The sequence below is a fragment of the Vipera ursinii genome, assembly GCF_947247035.1.
Source record: "Vipera ursinii genome assembly, chromosome: Z".
NCBI classification, from domain to species: Eukaryota; Metazoa; Chordata; class Lepidosauria; order Squamata; family Viperidae; genus Vipera; species Vipera ursinii.
Window position 1 is genome coordinate 101,771,619 of NC_139517.1, and position 25,676 is coordinate 101,797,294.

Genomic DNA, 25,676 nt, shown 5'->3' on the forward strand with positions numbered 1-25,676 from the left:
TGACTGCTATGTAAGTGTGTATGTGTTCTCTTCACCTGGATACATAACAGATTCACCCTATCTAACAAATGTAAAGCTGAAGAGTCTGAACCCAGGATTTTCTGAGTCTCCACTGTTTCAGGAAACAAAGCATATATTGGTGAAATGAAGTGAGAGATGCTACATCTTATAACTAGAGGAGTAGGTAGCAGCTGTGGTTAGGAGGGACTTTGCACAGTTTTGTCTGGTATGCCAATTGCACCCCTCCTGGGTGGGACACCTTGTTTGTAATCATTGATACCTTGGTCACTTTTCATGTGGATTACTGCAATGCACTATACATGGGGCTTCCTTAAAAAAAAGCTACAATTGGTCCAGAATGTGGCAGTGTGCATAGTGATAGGTGCTCCTAGGTTTGCCCATGTAACACCTATGTTGTGTGAGCTGCACTGGTTCCCAGTTTCCTTACAGGTGAAATTCAAGGTGCTGAAAATCTTATATGGCACAGTGTCAGTTATGCGAGGTACTGCCTCTCCTTAAGGTACTGCTTATCTATCCTACAAAGTCAAATAGAATGGGCATTCTCCTAGTCCCTTTTCTTAAACATTGCCACCTTATGCGATCTGGGGAGTGTACTTTTTCCATGACATTCTTTCCCTATGGAACATCCTTCCCTCATCCTTCCCTCACAGCCTTCTGAAAAGTACTTAAAGGCCTGATTTTTTTCCCAAATGCTGAGACAGGGCCAGTCTGATGGACTGAATGTGAAAGTGTACTTGGTGCCAGGTTATAAGACTGATGGTTTTAATAGATATATGTAAGTCAGACATGTCAAACACAAGGCCCGGGGGCCAGATCCGGCCCGTGAAGTGGTTCCATGTGGCCCGCGAAGCCATCCTGGAAACAGTGAGGGAACGGCCCCCACTGCCTTGGCCCTGGCCCAGAGACCCTCCTCCTGCCAGAGTCCCTCAGATCTGTCCCACTCCTGCCCAGGTCCCCATAGGCACCCTTGATGCGAACGATGTAGAGCTGGCCATGCTCACCCAGTAGGCCATACGCACTTTAGCCACGCCCACCCAGGCCACACCCACCCGGCCCCCTGAGGGCAACCGCAATGCTGATGCGGCCCTTAATGAAATTGAGTTTGACACCCCTGATGTAAGTATTAATGATATATCGACGATGTTTTTGGGGAATCACCCAGAGTTTGATATAAAATGGGCAGCTAGATAAATGCTTTAAACAAATAAATAAAGTGTTTTTTCTCTTTAACAAAACAATAATCCCAAAACCCACTGTCCCATCACAGTCCACACCAAACATCTTTTCCTAATTTACTTAATATGTGTACTTAAGCAAAAATCCAAACAACAATAAATCGCACCAAAAACATAGAGAAAACTAACTCTTTGCTGTCTTCTATTAACTGTCCTGATTTTTGCAGCACAGCTTTTTATGTGAGATGGTTAGTAAACAGATTTATCTGGCTGCTTTGTGCTGTTATTCTGAGGCATACTGGAAACTGTACAATGAAGTTCATGAAGCTGCATAAGAGAAAATAGAATGTAATTGTGGTTAAACACATATATGCTTTGTTCAATATTTGTCTTCTAACACAGATTTAGTGAAGTAGCTTGAATTATGGGTAGATACAGAAGTGGGCACCTGTCAGGATTTCAAAAGGTCCTTAATACCCTATATTTGTATATATCTGAGCAATATTTGCACAAGAAAAAATATTTTGTATTTAAAAATAAAAAACAAAGTAAGTTTAATATGTTTTAATCAGCACAAGATCTTGAGTTGCCTGATGCTTGTATATGTATAACTACAGTTGTATAATACATTTATTTAGCTGTCAAAAGTGCAATTCAACCAGGGAAAATATTTTATTAATTGATTTATTGTGTGTAATGAAATTGGTATTGACTCTTAAGAACTACATAGATAGACCTATTCCAGGAAGATTTGTCCTCAAATTTGGCCCTTCAGATCTTCCAACAGTGCACCCATTACTGCTGTAATGAAATCTCTCCATCTTGATGCTGGTCATCCCCTTCTCTTTCCTACTATATTTCTCAGTTTTGTTTGTTTGTTTATATGTATCCCATCCTTTATTATTTTTATAAAAAAAACTCAAAGTGGCAAATACTGTATATACAACACACATTCCTCCTCCCATTTTTCCCACAACAACAATTCTGTGAGGTGAATTGGGCAGAGAAAGAGTGACTGGCCCAAGGTCACCCAGCTGGCTTTCATGGCTAAAATGAGACCAGAACTTTTGATCTGCTTTTCTAGCCTAATGACTCTAGCCTGATGGGAGTTTGCTGTTGATAGTCAATATTAAAAGGCAAAATTTATCCACCACTTTAACATCCTTAGAATTTAGAAGCCAAAATGGGTTTGTCAAAAACAAATCATGTAAGAGAAACCTTATTGCATTGCAACCTTATTGCATTTGATAAAGTGACTAAATTAATGGACCAGCAAAAATTGTTCTCCGCTGAGAACAATTAATCAGTGAAATGGCTTGCCTCCAAGAAATTGTTGGTGCTGCATCGCTGGAGCCTTTTAAGAACAGATAGGACAGCTATTTATCTGGTCTCCTGCTTGAGCAGGGGGTTGGATTAGAAGACCTCCAACGTCCCTTCTAACTCTATTATTCTGTTAATTCTAAGACTGATTCCTACCTGTTGCCATTAGTTTGACCATATTTATATCTAGTCTTAGTTACAATTTTTCCACTGTGCTCCTTGACTTTAATTACTAGAGCTTGCAGATCATTTGATTTTCAGCTATCAGAGTGACACCACTCACCAGCAAAGAGCAATATATCAGTGTTTCATCTTGCGGTTTTAAAACCACACAATTTTTTCAGTTCAGTTTTCTTCCTATATATTCATCATATAGGTTGAAAAAAATTAAGAGAGGATATACAGCCTGGTTTCGTTGTGTTGCCATTCTGGAGCAGTCTATTTTGCCATGTTGTGATAGACAGGAATCCAGGCTGGGATTTCCTGTCTAGTCTTTAGGTTTCACACGAGGAAATATGATTTGGGACTGCCACTTTCTTAAGCGCTTTCCATAGGCTGACGTAGTTGATGCAGTTGAAGAGTTTTCCATAATCAATGAGGCACATACCAACTTCTTTTTAGTATTCTTTGGCTTTCTCACTTATCCAGGACAGATCAACTATAATGTTTCTTGTTCCCTAAACCTCTCTAAAGCAAATATGAACATTTGGCCTCTCTGTTTTTATGTGGCTCTCTAACCTGCATAATCATTATTCTGTTGACATGTGAAAATTACAAATTGATCTAATAGGTTGCACACTCTGTAAGTCTCCTTTCTTGATATTGGTAAATAGACAAACATTTTGTTGGCTGCTGTATTGTTCTCCAAATTTCCTGTATAGTTTTGTAGAACTTTCTGGTTCTTCTTCTGTTGCTTGCCCTATTTCTGTAGATTTTCCATCAATTTTGTAACCTTCCAACTTAGTAATGACCAGAATGCTGATTTAACATCACCTTCCTCAATTTTGCTGGCTCTCTGGACTGGCAGCGGGGCTGAAGCAAAGGCAGGGAAGGGGATGGTTTCATGTGCACAAACAGAACTTCATGTGCTCACCCACCACATGGTTCCAGGCCATGGGGGTTGGGGACCCCTGCCTTACCATACCAGATAGATAGAACCCCCTTCTGATGGTGAAGTGGCAGTTGTATCTGTCATCTTAAAAATCCAGTGATTCCTTAGCTGTGGAGCCCATCCCTTAGAGAAAATGACAGATTGAGAAGCAAGGCTTCTCTCTTGCTATCCCACACATTCCCCTGCAATCCAGCTAACCTTCAATTTAATTACTTCTTAAAAAACAACTAAAGTGGTTTTTCCACCAGAACATTGGTGAAAAAAACATGTATTTGTTTCTTTTTGTTTATTGTATTTCTAGGCGGTGCTCAAAACAACTGACAGTACAAAACAAGGGTTATAAACATCCAAATAATAACAATGATTTATTTTCTATATGATCAGCAGTGAGGTATCTTATATTTTATCCATGTTTCATGAAAAATATTTATTTATTTGTTATGCTGCCCTTCTTACTGGTGCAGTGACTCAAAGTAGCTTACAATACAATACAATTATCATGGTTATTTGTTGCTATGATTTGGTTCATGAATTATTTAACAAGATGAAGTTGTGGTATGGAAATACTGGAAACAACAAATAAATAGGATGAACCATTTCATATGAAAATAAAGGTAATCTAAAAAAAGCATGCATTTGCTAAGAAATCATCACGGAGTCACATTTGGTTCAATGGAGATTTATAATTCATATAAACTTCTTCAATGGTATACAATTTTTGTATGGAAAATTTTTGGACAAGCAATTTTTTTTTAAGAATGCAAGCATCATTCCCCTAATTTTATCCACATAGCAACAGGAGGGAACAACTAGCTTTAGAAAGACAAAACAGTGCTGTCGTAACTCTGAACCATCATTGAATGAATGGTAACAAGTTGAGGACTACCTGTTATGGAGATAGTAGGAGTACTGGTAGAAGAATAATTGATTAAATGTGTATGCTGCCCAACTGTTTACAATTATCCAAAACATTAAAAGAAACTAAGAATAATAGAAAAAATACAAAAATAGCACTAGGCAAAAAAAACAATGGCAAAGAAAATAAGGCCTGAAGGGAACAGAAAGAAAAGGGCCATTACTGTTGCTGCCAATTATTTATAGCCTTGTGGCAAGTCATTACCACTTTAGCTTCGGTCTTTTGTTGGGGATGGGGGGAATGAATAAACTTTTCAGCAGCTCCTTATCATTTTTTTTTGCTAAGAATGCCTCTTAGATGTGCCTAGGATGCAGAAGCATTTTTTATTTTCAGCTTATTCTAGAGGTTAACTCCTCATTTTTTTGGTATATTTTTGTATATTTTAAAACTATTAAATGGCTTTGATTGGCACCAAATAAGATATTTACAGGTATACTGAGAGTCAAAGATACCAGTGTAGAAACTAGAGTAATTTCTTTAAAAACCCAGAATGCCTTCTTTAACAAACCTTGGTTTTAAAAATTCAACTTTAGAGTCTGTAGAAGACCATTGTTCTTATCTAAAATTAATATACACATGTGATTGAAAATAATATACAACAGCAACAAAATTCTGTTAATATATTTAATAGCTAGGGCAGAAATAAGGAACTTTCCTCCCCACTAAATGGCCATATTTATTTCTATTGTTGCATCCTCACTGCAGTAAACCTCATCTCATCTCAAATGCATCTCATCTAAGATAGGGGGACATCATAGGCACTTAACAGATGAGATTTGTCTTGTGGAATGAAGATTAAAGATAATTTTCTTCCATTGTGTTCTTCCTCCCACATTAGTTTCCTTATCTTACTTGCTTTTTTCATCCCAGCTGAGCATTAGTTATTTATTGTTGTTTTTAAATCTTATTTTGTTACTTTCACCATGTTGTGACTGGGCTAGACAGCTCTGTTGCCTTATAAATTGACTGCCATTCAGCCTTTCATGGCTTGTTATTATTGTGTTTTATCCATTTCTAATATTTATATCCCTAAACCCTAAGAAGCAGGAATCTGAAAGAAGTCCTCTGAAACAGACCATCAAAGGATGAACAAAGGGGGGAGCAGGTGAGTTACCCTTGGGAGGGCATTTGAGATGCTAGACGAGATCCACTCCCCCACATACAACTAGCCAAGCTTTGGAATGAGATTTCTATCAGGGCTCAGTGCCTGAGAGTTTGCCTACAAAAATCTTCATGTCTTAAATGGCAGGATTATTATTTGTATTTTTAGAAAGCCTCAGAACAGGAGGGAAAAGTGAAAAAGGGCCGGAAAAAAAGCTTGAAAGGGAAAACTGTCAAAGAGACAACCAGTAAAGAGGCAACTCTTAAACCAGCAACCACCAAAGACACAACCACCAAAGACACAACCACCAAAGACGCAGCCACCAAAGACGCAGCCACCAAAGATGCAGCCACCAAAGACTCAGCCACCAAAGGAGATGGGATAGGTGAAATTTTGGATGAGGTAATGAACTATTTTTCTAAGCTAAGACAACCCTTATCCCCATATCACATCTTCCTCCTCAGCTGCATCATTGTCCTCATAACTTTTCTCAATGGCCTTTGTAACAGAAGGGCAAAATGAAGAGGGAGCAAGGAATTTTCTGTTTTTCCTTGGATTTATCCTGACAAGTGGCATGTTCCACACGCCATTCCACTAGCATTCCCCATTAGGTTAAAGGCGTTGTGCAAGTTTACATTTTATGCGATTTTCATTGCAGCTCAAAAGTTCTTTGGAAGGGCTAAACATAAACTCTAAAACTTAATCTGATGATCAATTTTCTGGAATTACTATCTTGTGCTTATCTAGTTTTGATGAAAAATGAAGATAAAGTTGCTGATATATTATGCAACTATTGATAAGTTATACAACTAAGTTTGTTACGTTATTTGCTTTTATATTTCAGCTTATTCTAGAGCAGGCATGTCAAACACGCGACGTCACGTGACATTGCGCAATGTATTGGAGCTTTTTCTCCATTGCCGACAATGGGGTGGGCGCGGTTTCATCGCGATGCGTCCGGCCCGTGGGCCGGCAGTTTGACAACCCTATTCTAGAGGTTTTCATTTCCTTTAAGACTTAATAAACCTATTGGCTTGGAATTGTAGACCCTTCACCTCTAGAGGATGTCAAATTGAGAAAACTACTCTAGAGAAGATGGTTCTTTTTTCTGGACAAAAAAAAGTGGCATTAGGCTATGATTTTTTGGTTTCATAAGGATGTATTAATATCAGTTTAATGAGCCACGACATGCAGGAGCTCTGAACTCACATGGTTGTTTGTTTATGGGTCACTCACTTTACCTCATGCTCTGTCTTTTCAGTAACTTTTCCCTCCTTGTCACAGTTTTCAATTCACAGTTTCCCATTATATCATCTACCAAACTGCTTTTCAAGTACTGAAATAAGCCAGAATTTGAAATTGTTTTAGTCAAACACTGGTAACTATAATGTCCTGCTTGAATATAACTGAAGTTTTGTTGGATAATTACTGAGAACAAAGAAAGGAATGGGCAGAATGACAATGGAGAATATAGTTAATTCACTTGACTATGCTAAGATCTCTTTTTCTCTCTTCAAACGAGGTCAACAAATGAACAAAAATATAAACTCTTTTTAGTTAAAATTCAAAATACTGGCCAATGTACCAGTTGACTATGCATGGAGCAGCTAATGACCCCTCAACCTCTACAACTTTAATAAGACCAGTTAGCAAGGCCAGAAAGTGTGGAGGTTGGAAGCAATGTTACCCACCAGGGAAGCAGGACCTAATAACAAAAGCAGCATTGCATCACTGAGATGTATGTCCCATCTTTTTTGTCAGTGACACTGCAGATACTTAAGAAAGGGCAAGAGCCTTTGCAGTTTTGATAAAGGTAGTAAGATCTGACAGATGCTCTTAATTATTGCAGTTTGTGGACACTGGATACCATACTCCTGATCTTCACAAATCAGTATCCTTTTCAATAGCATTTGAATGAATCTGTTTTTACGTCATCTTTTTTATCTAGAATTAGCAATAACAGTTTTAGATTTTTAAACAAGGTGTAGGCTTATCAATAAACCTGCAGTAGATACTGTAAGTACATACTATTTTCCAAGGTTTTTATATAACCCATAGCCTTCTCAGCTGCTGCTTATTTTTGGTTAATAATTACATTCAGTAGTTTTAATGTGGTATTTGGGGTGGGGGAGAGAGAGATTAACATATACTGATAATCTTGAATGAATAAATATTTCTCTGTGTCCAACTGTTATATCTGTGTGTTCAGCATTTTCCATACATCTATAATTAATGCATAGTTCTTGTTCTTTTTGTTTGTGTCTGTCTCTCTCTCTCTCTGTGTGTGTGTGTGTGTGTGTGTGTGTGTGTGTGTGTTGTAAACTATATTTGAAAAGGTAATGGCAACTGAGAGAAAAGCATTATATAATGAAATAAAGAGGCTTAAGAAAGCTGAAGAACAAGCAAGATTGCATGCACAGAGGTACGTTCACAAGGATGTGTTGTATGAATAAGGCAATCGTGCTATATTTAAAAAACATACAAATGTTCCTCTTTTCTTTTTTCAGACTTCAGAAGGAATTAAGTGAATTGAATCAATCTTGGGTATTAAAGTTTGATATTCTAAAGAAAAGGTATTATGTTACTAATACTATCTATTTAATTGTATTAACACATCATACTAAGCCTTGTGTATTTGCTTTGTTGTAGGCTTTGTGAACATAACAATGTGACCTTTTACACCCATAACACTAAGCTATAAACTGTAGCCTGCAAAGTACAACGCTCACAAATAATAATGGCGACAAAACTTTTTCTTTGGACATTTTAAAGTGTTAGTAAAATGCATACTCAACTAGAATTAGTCCACAATCCTATAAGCAAATTATATAACCCTTTTTGTGCATTACATAAAGCACAGTTAGAATTAGTAGGCTGACAAAAGACTATGATTTCAAAATGCACTTTATCCTTCATTGAAATACTGAAGAAAGAAAGCTAAAAGGAATTTGCCTGAGGACAATGATTTATTCTGAGGAAGTGTATGTCGAGAGTGAAGTATGAAAAACTCATATTTTTCATTTCCTGAATAGCTGATAATTACAAGGACTGTATCTTGGGAGCTGTTGTCTACCTGGATAACTCCTTACTGAGTAAGCAGAAATTGAAAGAGGAATATTAGGCAGCCTAGTTCGAAGGAGGAGCTATGTGAATGAGCAATCAGGAATTTACCTGAGGATTTTGGTGGTTGTGGAATGTACTTGCAAATTTTCTCTATTCAGATGTTTTTACAAAACATGAATAGATGCAGCCATAATGGCTGATGGGTAATGAAACGTCTGCAAGGAAACAACCAAGCTCCGAGAGCACCAAGAACTCCATAGTCAAAATATGCAATTTAGTCTTGAGAACAGTGGATTTTGCTCAACTTTAGAAATTAAAAGTCAGATCTTGTAACAAGAGAAATCAATAGTAAAAGATGCTTAGTATTTATGGGAATGTTTCCTTAAAAAGGAAACATGAAAAGCAAAATTGAAAGAAATTTCAGTGAGGAGAAAAAATGTGAAAGGAAGCCAATGTGGCTATGCAAAAAGCTTACTAAAGATATGAAAACAAAGAAGGACACACACAGGAAATGGAAAGATTGCCAAATCACAAAGCAAAATACAGACAGGTAGGCCAGAATTGTAAATCTGGTGTCAGAAAAATGAAAGTTCAAAATGAGCTGAGGTTGGCTAAGAATGCTAAGACCAGTCAAAAGGTCTTTGTTAAATATATTTAAAATAAAAGCTAAAATAGTCACACAAACTGCCTAATAGAAAAGGCAAAATGCTAACAGATAGCAAAGAAAACTATTTATTTCCCATTTGTTTCCAACTTTTCTAACAAAGAAACCCTATGTATTCAACTTGGAAATTGCAAAGAGCAGGATTAAAGTTTGAAATTGATATAAACATGGTTTGGGAATATCTTTCACACTGAGTTTAATTCTCCAGGACCAGGTGATATATATCCTAGGTCCTGAAACAACTAGCAGATAGTCCAGTTAAATCCTTATGTTTTATTGTTGAGAAATCCCCAAGAACTGTTGAAATGCCAAAGCGTAGGAGTAGGCAAATATTGCTACCTCCAAAAAATGGGGGGAGGGAGAAGATTCAGTAAACAACCACTCAGAGTGTAAAGGCAAATGATATTTTGTTATAATATGTAAAAATAGCTTGTGGTGGGTGGCCTTTGTCCAATTTGCTATGATTTAGACTGCAACTCAAAGTTTTTTTCTTGTTAAGCAGCAACAGTCAACTATTTTTGAACTATGGGGATTTCCAGAAATAATTTGCAATGGGGCACTGAGTCGAGGGGTCCACTGCCATCTAAATACATTCTGGGAAAGTTCAATAAATCTTTCGGTTTCAACCCTACTCTGTAAAAATGAAGCTGCAGAGAGGCAGTCATTAAATTAATTTAAAAACAGATTCTTTCCATTTATTTCTAGCCTGCACGCTATTAAGAATGAGATGCATCTTAGACAATCACTGCAGCAATCAGTAAAATTCCGACGCCCATTACTAACTGAAAGGGTAGGTATAATAGGAGCCATGTTCTGTAGTTTGACATTTTTTTTTCTTTAAATCTAAAAGGATGTGATATTTTTGAAATTCAGCTTCAGAAAGGACCTCCTTTCTGATTTATGTGGCACTTCTGATATCAGCATGAGGCCTAGTTTGGGGGCACCAAATATCTGAGATGTTCTTTGTTTTGTGTTATGCCTCTGTATATCATAACACTTACATGTCCTGCATGGACACAACACTATCTCTTGCAGATTGTGACACCTCTGGTGAATTAGGAGCTCAAGATCACAAAATATCTTGTCCTTCTGATTTGGAGAATGAACATTATTTTTTATTTGTCTTCTATCACTTTATTTTTTTAGTAATGATTTTAAAAATGCTATGATAGACTATGAACTATGGCATGAATTTTCATTGGCCATTGAATCATTTGAATTATGTTTTATATTCCAGAAAACATTGCCTATACACATCCAGAATCGAATTCAGAATCCTCCACATAAACGCCGTTGGATTTCAAGTACTTTGTATATTCAGTATTCTCCCCTGGTGTGTAATTTTACCTAAGACTAATAATTAGGTTGTTAGTGCTGCTAACCTTCCTGTCACTCAGGGCCTGGAAGATTACTAGCATGCCCAAAAATGATGGTCAAGTATTGTAAATTCACAATCCAGGCCCCCACAGTTACTTGCAGCTTTTGTGAGAAGGAAGAAAACAATGTCATGGCATTATGATGTAAGCTCTTCCCCTTTTGTACATGCATATGGTATCACAATGGGCATAAAAAATGGACAGAGCATGCAATGATGTCACAAAGTTGTCCCTCCTTGCCCCCAGCCCTCTGGGGATGTTGTCAGAATCCCTATTTGCCATGCAGTTCTCAAGTTAGAGATACAATAGATGATGACTTGAGTTTCATATCTAGGTAAAGGTAAAGGTTCCCCCGCACATGCGTGCTAGTCATTTCCAACTCTAGGGGCCGGTGCTCATCACCAATTCAAAGCCGAAGAGCCAGTGCTTGTCCGAGGACGTCTCCATGGTCATGTGGCCGGCATTACTAGATGCCAAAGGCACACGGAACGCTGTTACCTTCTCACCGTAGTGGTCCCTACTTTTCTACTTGCAGTTTTACGTGCTTTCGAACTGCTAGGTTGGCAGAAGCTGGGACGAGTAACAGGCGCTCACTCTGTTACACGGAACTCGGGATTTGACCCGCCAAACTGCCGACCTTCTGATCGACAAGCTCAGCGTCCTGAAGGCCATCGACAGGCAGTAGTCACACCGGTGACAGCTCATATTTGTGTAAATTTTAAATTGCTAACAAAGAATTAAGGGAGACTGATATGTATTTCAAACTTATTGATGAAAACTAATAAGTTTGAAATGCATATCAGTCTCCCTTAATTCTTTGTTAGCAATTTAAAATTTACATATATATGTAATTTACATATATATATATATATATATATATAGTTTGTCTCTGTGTGTGTCTGTGTGTGTGTGTCTGTGTGTGTCTGTGTGTGTCTGTGTGTGTCTGTGTAGTTCTTAACTTACAGGCACTATTGGGACCAGAATTTCCTTTGCTAAGTAAGATTGTTGTTAAATGAGTTGCATTTGGTTTTACAACTGTCTTTGCTACAGTTGTTAAATGATTCACAAATCCAGCTTCTCCCATTGACCTTGCTTGTTGGAAACAGGATGGAAAGATTGCAAATGGCTAACCCATGACCCCAGGATGCAGCAGCTATTGTAAATACAGTTGCAAATTGTAACTTTGAATAATGGCTAAACAAATGATTGTAAATGGAAAACTACTCATATGAAAGTCTGAAAGTGAGAATCGTCGGTCTATATGCATTCTGAAGCTGGTGCTTTTTATTTGCTTATTTGTTTTAATAATTTATAGAGCTATCCATCTTACTGCAGTGTATCTGGGTGGTTTATAAGATTGAAACAATCATGACAGTGTTGTGGAAAATTCAAAAGATAGCACAACACTAAGGTGAAATGGCCATTCATTCATTTAATAATCATTAAATGTACAAGAAAGAGGAACCTCTCCACAAAATGGGAGGTTTACAGAGTGGGAATATTCTTTAAAACAAGTACTAGAAAGGAAAATAGCTAGCTTTCCATTAAATCAGTGCTTTGTAAAGTGTCATGCCCTCTTTGACATCCATTTTATGAATTGGCAAACCTCTTCAGCCTCCAGTTGGGGAAAGTACCTGCAACATGGACTCAAAATTCCATTTTTGCCCAAGAACTCTGAAAGTCTGATTGATCCTGCTTTGTGTTAGCATCACTTATTTTTGAATGAGTGGATTCAACTATTGTCTTGAGGCACTGGTTGTTTAATTGTGGTCCATTAAACAAACTGCAATGGTAATAAATCATGCTTTGCAAATCTTAGTGGCTGGATTCACCCAACACGCTAAACCAAAACCAAACAAACCACATTATAGCTTTCAAGATAATTTAATTCAGTTGGAATGTTTAAAATATATATTAAAGTTGCAATTTCAAGAACTATATTTTCTCTGTTCTACTTATAGATTTTACTCAAAACTTCTACAATTTATAAATCCTCAAATATTATAATATTTATTAAAATTACCATATTAATCAATATTTTGCACAGATTCTCTTTAAAGTTTCTTGTGATTTAATTGTATAAGACTTTTTAATAACAAAATATTGAATTTCAGCCGGAGATAACTACTGAGATAGACATTGAATCAGGTGATGAAGAACAAAATGATGCCAACAATCCAGTTACAACTGCAGTTCCCAATGCTTTAATCCAAGGTAAGTAATTCTGTAAAATATGGTAAGTGTTCTTCTTCTAATTATATGTGGCATCAATTATCTTGGTTAATTTTAAATCTTACATATATCTATTTATTTTCTTTCTGATTATACTGTAAATAGATGCCTTAGTTCAGACATGTCAAACTCGTGACGTCACATGACATCGCACAACGTATCAGGATGGTTTTGCCATTGCCGGCAATGGGGTGGGCGTGGCTTCCACATGACACATCTGGCGCGCGGGCCAGGAGTTTGACACCCCTCCCTTAGTTTAAAAACAACATCCAGATTTCTTTCATTTATTTCAGTTATCATCAGAAGCAGTTAATCTTTATTTTTCAAGACACTTTTCTGTATTGCTGTTTATAGTACACAAGAGTTAGCAATAGTCAGCCTTTGTGTAGTAGGGGTATGCTTAAAATAAACAATTAAGGTTGCAACCTTCTCCAGATTGAGGGAGGGGAGTTTTACTACAGACTTATTACATATTTCTCAATAGATATTATCACAAGGGCTTCCAACAATGAACATTCTGCACAGATAGTGATACTGGCTAAGCATGTTTGTGAACTTCCAAAACTTTAATAAATCTGGTTCAAATAGGCTTAATTGTAATAGACAGATCACATGAATATTTACCTCGGAGTATGTCCCATTAGGAATCTGTGCAGCAGTTATTAGATTAAAAACTTTTATCCATCTGACCAAGTATTATCTGCTTTGTCTAGCAATAGGACATCTTTAACATCATCTGATGCTTTTAACTAGAGCAGTATTTCTCAGATTTGAAAACCTGAACATGTGGCCCTCAAATCCCAGAATTCCCCAGCTAATATGTTCTTTTAGGAATTATTGGATTTGAGAGCCATCTTCAAGGTGCCAAAGTTGGGGAAGACTAAACTAGAAAGATATCAGAAGATTAACCTGATAACTTCCAAATGCCAAACATATGTACGATCCAAAGGCTACATGACCTCTTCTTATTTATTTAGGAATAAGGCCAATGTAGGTTCATATAATAAGCTATAATATGAATTGATTGGTTTTGATTTAATGTGTGAATTTTTGTTACAATTTAAAGTGACGTGAATCCATCCAACGGTGGTTTATTGAATAAATCATGGTTTTAAAATAATAGTTTAACCCAACAGGTGACAACTATCATTTTGATCAATGTGATCAGTCCTAGACAGCTATGTAAACTGTAGTAGCAATTCAGGGAAGATCAATTGCCTCATCATCGTTTTCTGCTTTACTTTGGGAGACTTTATTATCTCTTCTCAATCAGTAAAATAGATAAAATAGATAGTGGACAACATCCAAGCTTTCCACCCTGTGAAAAGAAAATGCCATGTTTACTTTTCTGGACTGAAGAAGACTTTTCTCACAGTCTGGTAGCCAGGCACTATTTGCTTTTTGTTATCTTTAGAGACAGTCTTAATGAGTAAGAAAGACACGAATCCCTAACATAAAACTGCCAAGGAATACCAACTCTTTGCATAGTTTGTCAAAAAGAGAAAGCTTAAACAAAACTATCTGATGCACAGAAGCAACTCAAATTATTTTGAGAGATTGCATTGTTTGTTTCTGCTTCTTTTTCAGCCCAAACAAGCCAAAAGGAAGATCAGATTTAAAGCTAGGAGAAGTCAGGACTTTTTGTAAAATAAATTTAAACTCTGTATCTCATTTATTAATGAAAACTCTTTGAAGCACAACTTTTGGGTCTGTCATTATGTCATGTAATATTAGATCTTCTGTTCAGGTCAGTGGAGAATCTCATCAGAATAAAAATTTCAAAATTGTGGAATGAGAAAAATTACCTATGATCTTGTCATAATTAAATACTTTTAAGACTTGGGATTAACTATGAAAAGTTTGTCATTAGTTATAACACTTTCTCATTGCAACCAAGAGAACAAAATGACTTGATTAATGAATAAATGTGAATTGCCAATTATTATTGTTTAGATTAATCTTCTTCAACTAGGTACCTTTCAGATTATTGAATTTCAGATCCATAATCCCCTGCTAAGATGGCCAGAAGAGATGCCCATGGCAGATTTGAAGGAGGTGGTGCAAGACAGAGGGCATGGAGAGTGCTGATCCATAGAGTGGCCAAGGATCGAACAGCACTGAATGGTTGATGACAATTTATCTTACCAGGCTAAAAATCAGAAGATTGTGAGTTCCAGACCCACCTTAGTATGAAAAATTGGCTGGGTAATTTTGAACCAGTCACTTTCTCTCACCCCAACTCATTCACAGGATTGCTGTTGTGGGGAAAATAGGAAAAGAAAGACAAGTTGGTTATGTTCTCTGCCTTGAGTTATTTGTAGAAATAATGAAAGCAGGATACAAAAAAAAAATAAGTAAAATACAGGAGATGAAACTATGGACCTACAATCTATTTGTTAGATATATACAGGAAATCCTCAACGTACAACCATTTGTTTAATGACTGTTCAAAGTTACAATGGCACTAAAAAAATGACTTATGACCACTTTTCACACTTATGACCGTTTCAGAATCCCCACAGTCATGTGATCAAACTTTGGATGCTTGTCAGTCAACATGTACAGTATGTGTGATGGTTGCAGGATCCTAGGGTCCTGGGACTTTCATTTCTTCTCCCTAGGAAGCTTCTTAGGGCACTTCTGGCAAGCAGAGTCAACGGGGGGAGCCAGATTCACTTAACAACCATATGATTCACTTAACAACCCAGTGATTTGCTTATCAACCATGGCGAAAAGGTCATAAAATGAGGCATGATTAATTTAACATCTGCCTTGTTTAGCAATGGAAATTTTGGTTTAAGTTATGGTCATAAGTCAAGGACTTTGATCAAAGAAAAGAGCATGAGCTTGTGGTTGCTTTGAAGCCACAGTGAGAAAGTAATATTATTTTCTGCCTTTTCTGCCCAGATAAAGAAGTTCCAATTTTCTGAAAAAGGATGCTAGATTTAATAGAGAGATGGTCTGATTAAGAAGGCTCATAGGTTTTGATACTTTTTCTTTAAAAAGCTGGACTGTTGTTTCAAAATGAGAAAACAAAAAGTAGAAATAACCTTTTTTTCAATGGAGGGAAATAAGAAACTCTTCAGGGATCTGCAGCTGGTGCTTTTCTACTTGTTTATAAATTAAAATGTAATTCAGTTAAATAGATGCAAAACAATTCCCATAATTTAATCTCTAAAGTTATGAAACTTAAACTGTAGCTAAAGGGAAATTATCTTTCTTATCTGTTTTCCTTCTTACCTTCTGGGAGGAGGCTCTGTGGTATGCAAAGCAGAACATCCAGATTTAGTCATAGTTTTGTTCCATACAGTATTAACCTTGTGAACTCTAATGCGTCCTCCTTCCATTATGTATTCAAGATGTATGTTATTTATATGTAAGGGTGTAGGTCTATACATATGTTGTATATAGTATGTTTACATTTGTATTATGTGTGTGTACAGTTTGAGAGCAAGCAACTAAATTTCATTTTTAATGTGTGCCATTGACAATAAAGGCTATCTATCTATCTATCTATCTATCTATCTATCTATCTTGGGTCAAAGAAGATAGCTTAATGAAGATGTTGCATCAGAAGGCAGCAATGATGAAAGGGGCAAATTCCATTGTATGGATCATTAAGAAAGGAATTGAAAATAATAATGCCAACATTATAATGCCTTCATATAAATATATAACATTTACTGCATCTGGAATACCATATTCATGTCTGATCAGCATGCTTGAAAAAAGGCATAATAGAGTTGAAAAAGTGTAGAAAAGGGCAAACAGAAGACCTAAAGATGTTGTACTTTCTATAGGAGAAGTGATTACAGGCATGTCAAACTCGCAATGTCATGCTTTTCCCCATTGCCGGCAATGGGGTGGGCACGGTTTTGGTGTGACGCATCCAGCCCACAGACTGGCAGTTTGACATGGCTGGATTAGAACATACAGGACTTTTTTAGTTTAAAAACAAGAGAGGGAAGAGGAACATGGTCAAGATATATCAAATTATGCTTCATCATCATCAGCCGTTCAGTGATGTCTGGTCCTTGGCCACTCTGTGGATCAGCAGTCTCCATGCCTCTCTGCCTCGCACCACCTCCTTCAAATCTGCCATGAGCATCCCGGTGTCATCAGGTCATGGAAAAAACAATGCAGCAAAGTTTTCCTCCTTTTCTCAAGGCTAAGAACCAGGAGTCATCTAGTGCGAAAGAGACATAGAATAGACAAAAGAAAATTCATCAACACACCATGCATAATTAATCTGTGGAAATTATTACCAGTGAACTGAATGATCTCCACTTACCTGGAAAGATTTATGGAGGACAGATCACTCAGGGGTCTTCTAGTTTTGAAGATTAAATTATATTTCAGGGTTGGAAAACAATGGTTCCAAATTCAAATTTCAAAAGAACAATAGCCAACTAAGAATATGCCTCTATTTCCTGCTTGTGAACATCTCAAAACTATCTAGTTGGCCAGGGTGAGAAGCATTTTAAACCCTCTCAAACCTGAAAATGCAAAAGAAAAAAAAAGCCCATTTTTGACCTCACTCATTTGAGGTCACCACAGAGTGCAAGCTAACACAGAGCCCCAACACTGCTTTCTGCATTGTTACCCATATTAGTTCAACATCTGCTAAGAAAACACTTCCAGCAATGAATCCATAAACATTGGCAAAAGGTTTTCTAAGATCATAAGAACAGTAATTGTTTTTTCTTGTGGTTTACAAATGTATATGCTGCCCAATCCCAAAATGACTAAAGGTTCTGCAAGTTAATTTGGGCCTAAATTTTAATTTAATTTTATTATTTTGTATGATTGATGCAATCATTGGTGGTTAGTTTATTTTTAAGTCAAACACCTTTTAATTGATAAGGGAACTAATTAAATCAGCTGAACTTCAAAGGATATACAATATTTGCCTATCATGACAGTACTGTTGGGGTAAAATAATTTATAGAGCTTCGGTTTCTGATTTTCTCTTTCTAAAAGAACACATTTATTAAACTTGACTTTTTCTTCCAGCAAAAAGACACAGGAATGTCAGATCCTTAGAACTGGGGTGACAGTATCTTATTGAAACATTATGGTGATAACTTTATCAGCAGTGTGTGACATAGGGCGGCACCAGACCATAACATGTGCCTTTGTCATAGGTGTCTACAAACATTTCAGATAAATTGCTTGTCTGTTTTGAAAGAAAGCCGATGTCTCCTTACCTCTCTCATCTACTTTGTTGTTGAATTTAAGTTTTTAATGTACGATTTTTGAATTTGAAACTAAAGAGCCAGTCTGAAGGACAAAACTCAGATGCAACATTACTGGTGACACTTTAAATGGAATTTTTCATTCAGACTTTGACATTAAACTAGAAAGGCCTTTTGGCTGTGACCATACAAGCATAATAAATTCTGTATGTTTGTGATACTGAATGAATCTTGCCCATATGCTGCACTGCAAGGCTACATGAATGAAGCATTTACCAAATCAGGCCCACCACATTAAACAGAAAAACAATCTTTATTCATGGTAACTTATCAGTTTCAATTAATCAACCTCAACAATGGAAATTCTGATGTGCTCAAGCAACTTGAAAGCAATAGGTCATCTCCAGGGCAGCCATGTTGTGTCTTTGTGTTCATGGCTTCAAACAAAGCAACATCTCCCATAAATGTCCATATTCAATTCCATATAGCCTGCATAGCTGTTTTTAAGCACTGAAGCTCACTACCCTCGCTAATGTACCCACCTTCTCAAAGACGTGTACGCGTTTGTGTGCGGTTTTGTTGTTGCTAGATGTAATGGTTTTCTACTATTTTGAAGCTCTGTTAAGATCAAACAAAGGAAAAGACATTTCCATTGGATGACCATCCTTTCAGTTCCTCTGCTGCTATGTGAATAAGCATTGTGCAAGCCACTCCAGTGGAATTGAAAGGGGGTAACCATTGGTTTGATTTGGTTACACGGTTTCGTAAAGCGCTCCCTCCCACTGCCTTAGGGTCTGTGAAAGGTCCGTGACCCGTTTAGAACTGCCAAGTGAAATGTCATGTTGCCCCTCCCAAATGAGACTATCTGCATTCATTTGATCAGTATAAAAAATGATTGGGGATGGGAAGATCAGGGCTTTTGAATTGCAATTTATAGCAGTTTACCAAAATGCACATTGTTGGAAAAGAAAACATGGAAGTGTTTCTTTCTAAATTGCATTACCTGTGAAATGTCATTAGTCTTTTTTTAGGATATTTGCATTCAATTTTTACTACGAAACCTGAGATAGGCTTGAAGAAAGGAAAGAAGTTAACTTTTCTTCTTTGTGTTAACACTTATCCCATTGTTGTCACGCTTAGTTTCATGTTGACATCCAAAAATCTGGGTTATCAATTTTTATGCTGCTTTTGCAAAGTCCTTGTTTGAACTTTTCTTTTAATGGTAATTGTGTCTGTGCTAGCTAGTGCTTCAGATCAACATAAAACTCTTATTTTCTAAGCTAGAGATAGTATATAAATACATATTTATATGCATTTCTGTTAATTTCATAGTATTTGCAAATGATAATTGGTTATAAATAGATGGATTTTAAATTGTTTTCCTGTTACCATCTCCTCCCTATTCTTTCCCTGATATTTTTATGCAAAAAGTGTTTTAAAATATTCAGACAATATAAAACTAATCCATTGTATTGGAGGTCCCTATCTGAATAATTTTATATTTGTAAATTTCAATTGAAATGCATTGAAACTTTATGCTTGGGTGCTTCAGTCTCTCTGTCCCTGTCTCTCTGTGTGTGTGTCTCTGGGTCTGTCTGTCTGTCTGTCTCTCTCTCTCTCTCTCTCTCTCTGTGTGTGTGTGTGTAAAACCTTATTTTCAAGTGCATGTATATTCTAAAATTTCCAGTACAGAGGACTGATGTTCCAGATAGAAAGGCACAATATTTAATTAGAAGTGCATGAATCTTTGAATGGGACACTCAGCTGACTTCTCCGTTTTTCCTGCCAAAGAATTAGAGATTTGCTGTCACAACTTGTAGCTGAAATGGAGAGTAGTTATTTATAGAAATTCTCTCACAGATGTCTGCACACCTGCTTCCCAAACTTTGCAAGGTTTTGAACAGGACAGCAGTATTTCACTAAAAGCTGCATTGGTGACGTCGTCACCTGATTAACTGCTAGGCCTGAAGACGTCACTTTCCACACAAGAGCAACCTGTGTGTGTGAACAATAAGACGTTTGCACAGCAGCTGGAATAGAAGCTCACATGTAAATGAATGCTGTGTATGAAAGGAGAGCATCCAAGCCTTTTTGGTGGCATTCCCCTCTGCCTGAGAATTCTCAGTTAACAGGGATCCACAATGGAGATGCCACCGTTTTGTCCTGACAGAAGTTTCTGTGCCTTGAACAGCTGCATCTGGCAGAAGTTCAACAAGTGTAATTTTTCCCAGCCAGGAAGGGCCTTGGAGGGGGGGGAGGCTGCACCTGCTGAACTTCTGTCTTTCACAAAACTCTTAGCAGTACAGGAAGACTGTTACTAAAAGACAGCCTCCCTAATTTCACTGTGTTCTACATCAAGTAGTCTGTTGTTGAAAACCACTTCACCTCTTTTCAAGGACTGCTTTTTTAAAAAAAACAAAAATCCTTGCATTCCCTATACCATGTATAGAAGTTGTAGCACATCTGACCACATGGCATGTATGGAAAGACCCACTAAGTTAAAGGGTTTCACCCAGAAATGGACCTAAGTGTCTTCTCTTACATGTAAACCTTACCATTTCATTTCATTCATTTTCATTTTATTAAATTTATATGCCGCCCTTCTCCCTGAGGACTCAGGGCGGCTCACAACAATAAAAATTAAAAAAACATAGAGTAAAAAATTTAAAAGAGAATTAAACAATAAATATGAAATTACAAAACAATTTAACCCAGTAAAAGCCTAATTAAAAATCGTAGTCAGTCCAGGCCTGCTTGTTCGAACAACCAGGTCTTCAGGTCACGGCGGAAGGACTGAAGGTCAGGGGCCGTCTGCAGCTCCAGAGGCAACTCATTCCAGAGGGTTGGTGCGCCCACAGAGAAGGCTCTCCCCCTGGGGGTCGCCAGCCGGCATTGCCTGGCCGAAGGAACCCTGAGGATGCCAACTCTGTGGGAGCAAACCGGGCGATGGGAGGTTGACAATAGCAGCAGGTGGTCTCGCAAGTACCCCGGGCCTAAGCCATGCAGGGCTTTAAAGGTTATTACCAGCACCTTAAATCGCACTCGGAGGGTAACCGAAAGCCAATGCAGCTCGCGCAGGAGTGGTGTAACATGGGACTACCAAGATACTCCCATAAGCACCCACATGGCCGCATTTTGCACCAGTTGAAGCCTCCGGGTGCTCTTCAAGGGCAGCTCCATGTAAAGAGCATTGCAGTAATCCAGGCAAGAAGTGACGAGGGCGTGGGTAACCATGCATAGGGCATCTCAATCCAAAAAGGGGCGCAACTGGAGCACTAGGCGAACCTGTGTGAAGGCCCCCCTGGTCACGGCCGTTAGATGATCTTCCAAATTAAGCCGTGAATCCAGGAGGACACCCAAGTTGCGAGCCCTTTCTGAGGGGGGCAATACCTGCCCCCCATCGAAAGAGATGGAACTTGTTGGACAATACAAGGTGCCAGTATCCACAGCCACTTGGTCTTGGAGGGGTTAAGCCTGAGCCTGTTCCTTCCCATCCAGACCCGCACCGCCTCCAGGCACCAGGACATCACGTCAAGGGCATCACTGGGTTGGCTCGTGGTGGAGATGAACAACTGGGTATCATCCGCATATTGTTCTTATGTGCATCTACTCAGATATTCTAAAAGCCATTGAGACTTCCAGAGAAATATGTGAAGGAGGAAAAACATTGGATACAATCTTATACATATCTATTCTAAAATAAGCCCCACTGAACTCAGATAGATTTACTGTCATAATACTGGATATAAGGTTGCAACCAAAGTTTTTTTTTTAGCCTCTCAGCCATACAATCTCTTATGGATTATTAATCCCCATTTTCTCGCTCTCTCTTAAAGATTCTCCAATTCAGGACACTGTATTTCAAGATAAGAAGTAATAGGCTATAATGAATGAAAGTGCTAGATTTTGTAGAAATCCCCTGGTTCAAAATTATATTTAACAATAAATTTCATTGGCTGAATTTGGGGCAAGTTGTCTGCCTTCCTCTCCTCATCCCACCCACCCCCGTTTAGAGTTATTTAACACAGCAAAATAGAGCTACACTATTAGATAAATTAATGCATACATTAAAGCTATTAAAACCATAAATTTTGATTTAGAAAAGTAATGCTAATCAAAGATTCAAGTTGTGTTGCCTGTCTGGCAGCAAGTAGACAAGTAAGTACAAGAAAGGGATAGACTTCTAAGGGGTTTCAAAGTGGAAAAAAATATAGTAGACGATACCTATGACATATTTACAGGGGACCAATGCAGGTCTGATCAATGAATTTGTGTGTGTTGTGCTTTAAAGTCAAATTAGTTTTAGAATTTACAAAAATCCAAACTCATTATTTATAACTAGTCATCCAGTGAAATAATCTCTCCTTCTTTCTAAATTACTCAAAAGCAGGGGTGTCAAACTGCCGGACCCTGGGCCGGTTTCATCATATTGAAGCCACACCCACCCCATTGCCGGCAATGCAAAAAGAGTTGTGATACATTGTGACACATCACGTGACGTGCTGATTTTGACACCCGTGCTCAAAAGCATTGTATTCATTGGTCAAAAAATGGCACTCAGAAAAACCTTTCCTAGTAATAAAATCAACAGGTTGTGTACATTATGTGGATTGTTGGTTTTTTGTTTGCAAACCCTAGTTTTAACATCTATAACTACAGTTCATTATAGCTTGTGAATCAATTGTGATCTATTTAAAAATGATAAAGCATTGTTTAATGCAGCATGTGACCCCCATATCTCTTAATTGCTAAATTTAGAAGTAGAAACAAATATTTTGGCAACTCTGTAAGTTTTGGGGCTGCGGTTACAAAATAGGTTGTAATTAACTTAAAGTTCAGTTAAGCTAAGATTCTGAGTTTATACAACACAGACAGCCATGACGTAACCACATAGATATGGTTTGTCCCAAACATTAGATTAAAATGTCATGGAGTCATTTTTATTCCCATGTGTCATGCGAACAAAAGCAAATGTGCTATAAATGCATATAGATGCAATTTTTCTCCTAAAGTGTGTAGGTGGAATTTTAGCCTGTTTTTAATAAAGTAGCACAAAATTCAAACCAAACTGACACAGTACTTGAATGTTTAGAAATGGGACAAATTGTACCAAGGTTGTACTAGACCAATGTTTCCCTACCTTAGGAACTTGAAGATACGTGGACTTCAACTCCCAGAATTCCCCAGCCAGCATAGCTGGCTGGGGAATTCTGGGAGTTGAAGTCCACACATCTTCAAGTTCCTAAGGTTGGGAAACGCTGTACTAGACTATACCATAGATGGACCATTGAGTATACTGATGGGGACTTTTTTTCATCCCAGAAATCTTCACAGTCTAGCCCACAGGCCAGACATATTGCATAAAAGTGAAAATAGCTTCCATAATATATGCTGCTGTCTTTTCAAAACCATAAGAGACTGTTTTGCAATCCAAATGCTGTTATGGTAGCAAATGTTGTGTGTGGACTAAATGTACTTCACCAGAGTTGGCTCCTTGGGAATTTAATAGTCTCTTGTTCCTCCACTGGCCCACAATAAATGTAATGCAGCAGTTAGATTTTAATCAGGACAAGATAATTCTTAGTGATAGAGAGTCATTTGGCCCCAACCCCCAAAGTATGATTCCCTCTATTGTAACACAAAGCCGTGGTTTAGTTAGCCACTGTTTATTAATCATAATCAAATGCAAGCCATGAAGCATGGTTTAAAACTTTATTAACTCGATTCACAAAAACACTAAACCCAAATCAAACAAAGCATGCAAACATAGTCTATACTTTCATGACATAACCCAATTTTCTGACCCACATGATAAACGGAGAAATAACTTCATTACACAGGCTAGATTTTCATTACAAGCTACAGCCATAAATGTACCTTTCTGTAATTCATCAGCCAAGCCAAGATGCCATTTTACCATGCTTCTTATCAAACAGACCTGGGTAGAGTACACATTCAAGTGATTCTCATCTTTCTTTTCTTTGTTTCTCTTTCTTTCTTTTCTTTTTTTATTTCTTCTGCAGATGAAGAAGGGCTTATACAATCAAGGATACTGTCTTCACCTCTTGTGTCTCCTGGACACTGATGTCGGAGTCTTCTTCCATATCTAGAACAATTGTCTGCACCAAAAAAGTTGAATGTGTTCAGTTTTTTCTAAAGAAGGAACTCAAAACAAATTGGCCAGATGAGAAGTCATTGCTCCTGAGAGTTGCTTGAGCATTTTCTGCCCAAATGTCATAATGGTAAAAGTGAATCAATATATTTAAGGAGCACTGCTTCTATCTGTTAAGGAGCTCTGGAGTGTTTTTCCTGCTTCAAAAAATAAAAAAACAAAAAGCTTTAAATAAAGAAGCTTAGGACCATATTTCTCTGAATTATTATCCTGCAAGCCTTACCATTAAAATGCAATAAAAAATTAGTTCCTAAACTGAGCTTGATTTCTATGAATGCAGGCTTTGTGGAATGTAAAATCAAACCTGTTCTGTCAATCCATCAAAATAAAATGACCTTTTTTAAAAATAGCAATCATTTTAAATAGGGCAAACTGGAGGACTTTGAAGATGAAGTAGTTTTGTCCAAATACACCTTTTAAATACACCTTTCAACATATATTAGCCTAAAACATGATGTTGAGGTGGTCCAAGATTCAGCATGCAGTACACAATATTGCTCATGGCCTATTTGTTTTTACAATGTGGGGATTAGATTCACAGATTGTATTAATCCACACTTTGCTGTGTATCAAGAGCAGATTCAAGCAATATGCTAAAGCATAATGGAGCTTCATTTTGATTAATGTGTCAGGTGAACTCATTCAGAGTTTGTTTTTCTGCTGCTTTTTGTGTTGCTTTAGTGAACTTTGGAAAGAACAACTGATACGGACTTTCTAACTGATTTTAGGCTTGTAAGTCAACCTGTTGCTCTTCAGACTTCTCAGGATTTAAGTTTCCAGAATTCTCAATTGGAGATTCTGGTAACTGATGATTCTGCAGGCGATATTCTTCTTCCCAACACATCCCAAGGAAAACAACTTGGGGAAAACTGGTTTTAGTATTAACCTCCATCTAAATTGTGCCATGATTTGGTTGGGCACATCTTTCCAATCTAAAGATTTCTTATACTACATTCTTAAGCTTGCAAAGTGATGAAGAAGTTCAAGAATGCCTTGTGATTTTGAGCTATCACCACATGCTTACAAATACAAGTGAAAGATGAGGGGTAAAAGTCACTGAAGAAAACAGGTACTGTACTTGGGTATGTGACTGCTTCTTGGGCACTAATTGGCCATTGATTTTATACCCTAACCCAGTTGCACCAAGATCACAAAATGTTTGCCTTGTTTGAGCTTGAAGCTCCAAATTCTTTGTGATTACCCAATTAGAATGAATCTGATGGCAACTAGACAGGATGCAAGAGTGAAATGAGCAGAAACTCAGTTGGGGGTGTGTGACAGTGTTTCCCCCACATCCTTTTCACACAATGGCCCTTTGCAAGCCCCTAC

The 25,676-nt window shown here is 37.6% G+C and overlaps 1 protein-coding gene across 1 annotated transcript in view; it reads left to right on the plus strand.

Annotated features, from left to right (window-relative positions):
- The window catches only part of LOC310649802 (uncharacterized protein C10orf67 homolog, mitochondrial), a 66,369-nt gene extending 41,954 nt beyond the window's left edge, over positions 1–24,415 (plus strand). Inside the window, exons 10-16 of the mRNA XM_083378596.1 lie at positions 5,814–6,047; positions 7,982–8,067; positions 8,153–8,218; positions 10,078–10,162; positions 10,610–10,705; positions 12,863–12,962; positions 24,199–24,415. Of these exons, the coding sequence (XP_083234722.1) occupies positions 5,814–6,047; positions 7,982–8,067; positions 8,153–8,218; positions 10,078–10,162; positions 10,610–10,705; positions 12,863–12,962; positions 24,199–24,260 (729 nt within the window). The 3' untranslated portion in view covers positions 24,261–24,415. The remainder of the gene's footprint in view (positions 1–5,813; positions 6,048–7,981; positions 8,068–8,152; positions 8,219–10,077; positions 10,163–10,609; positions 10,706–12,862; positions 12,963–24,198) is intronic.
- The last annotated feature ends 1,261 nt before the right edge of the window (positions 24,416–25,676 follow it).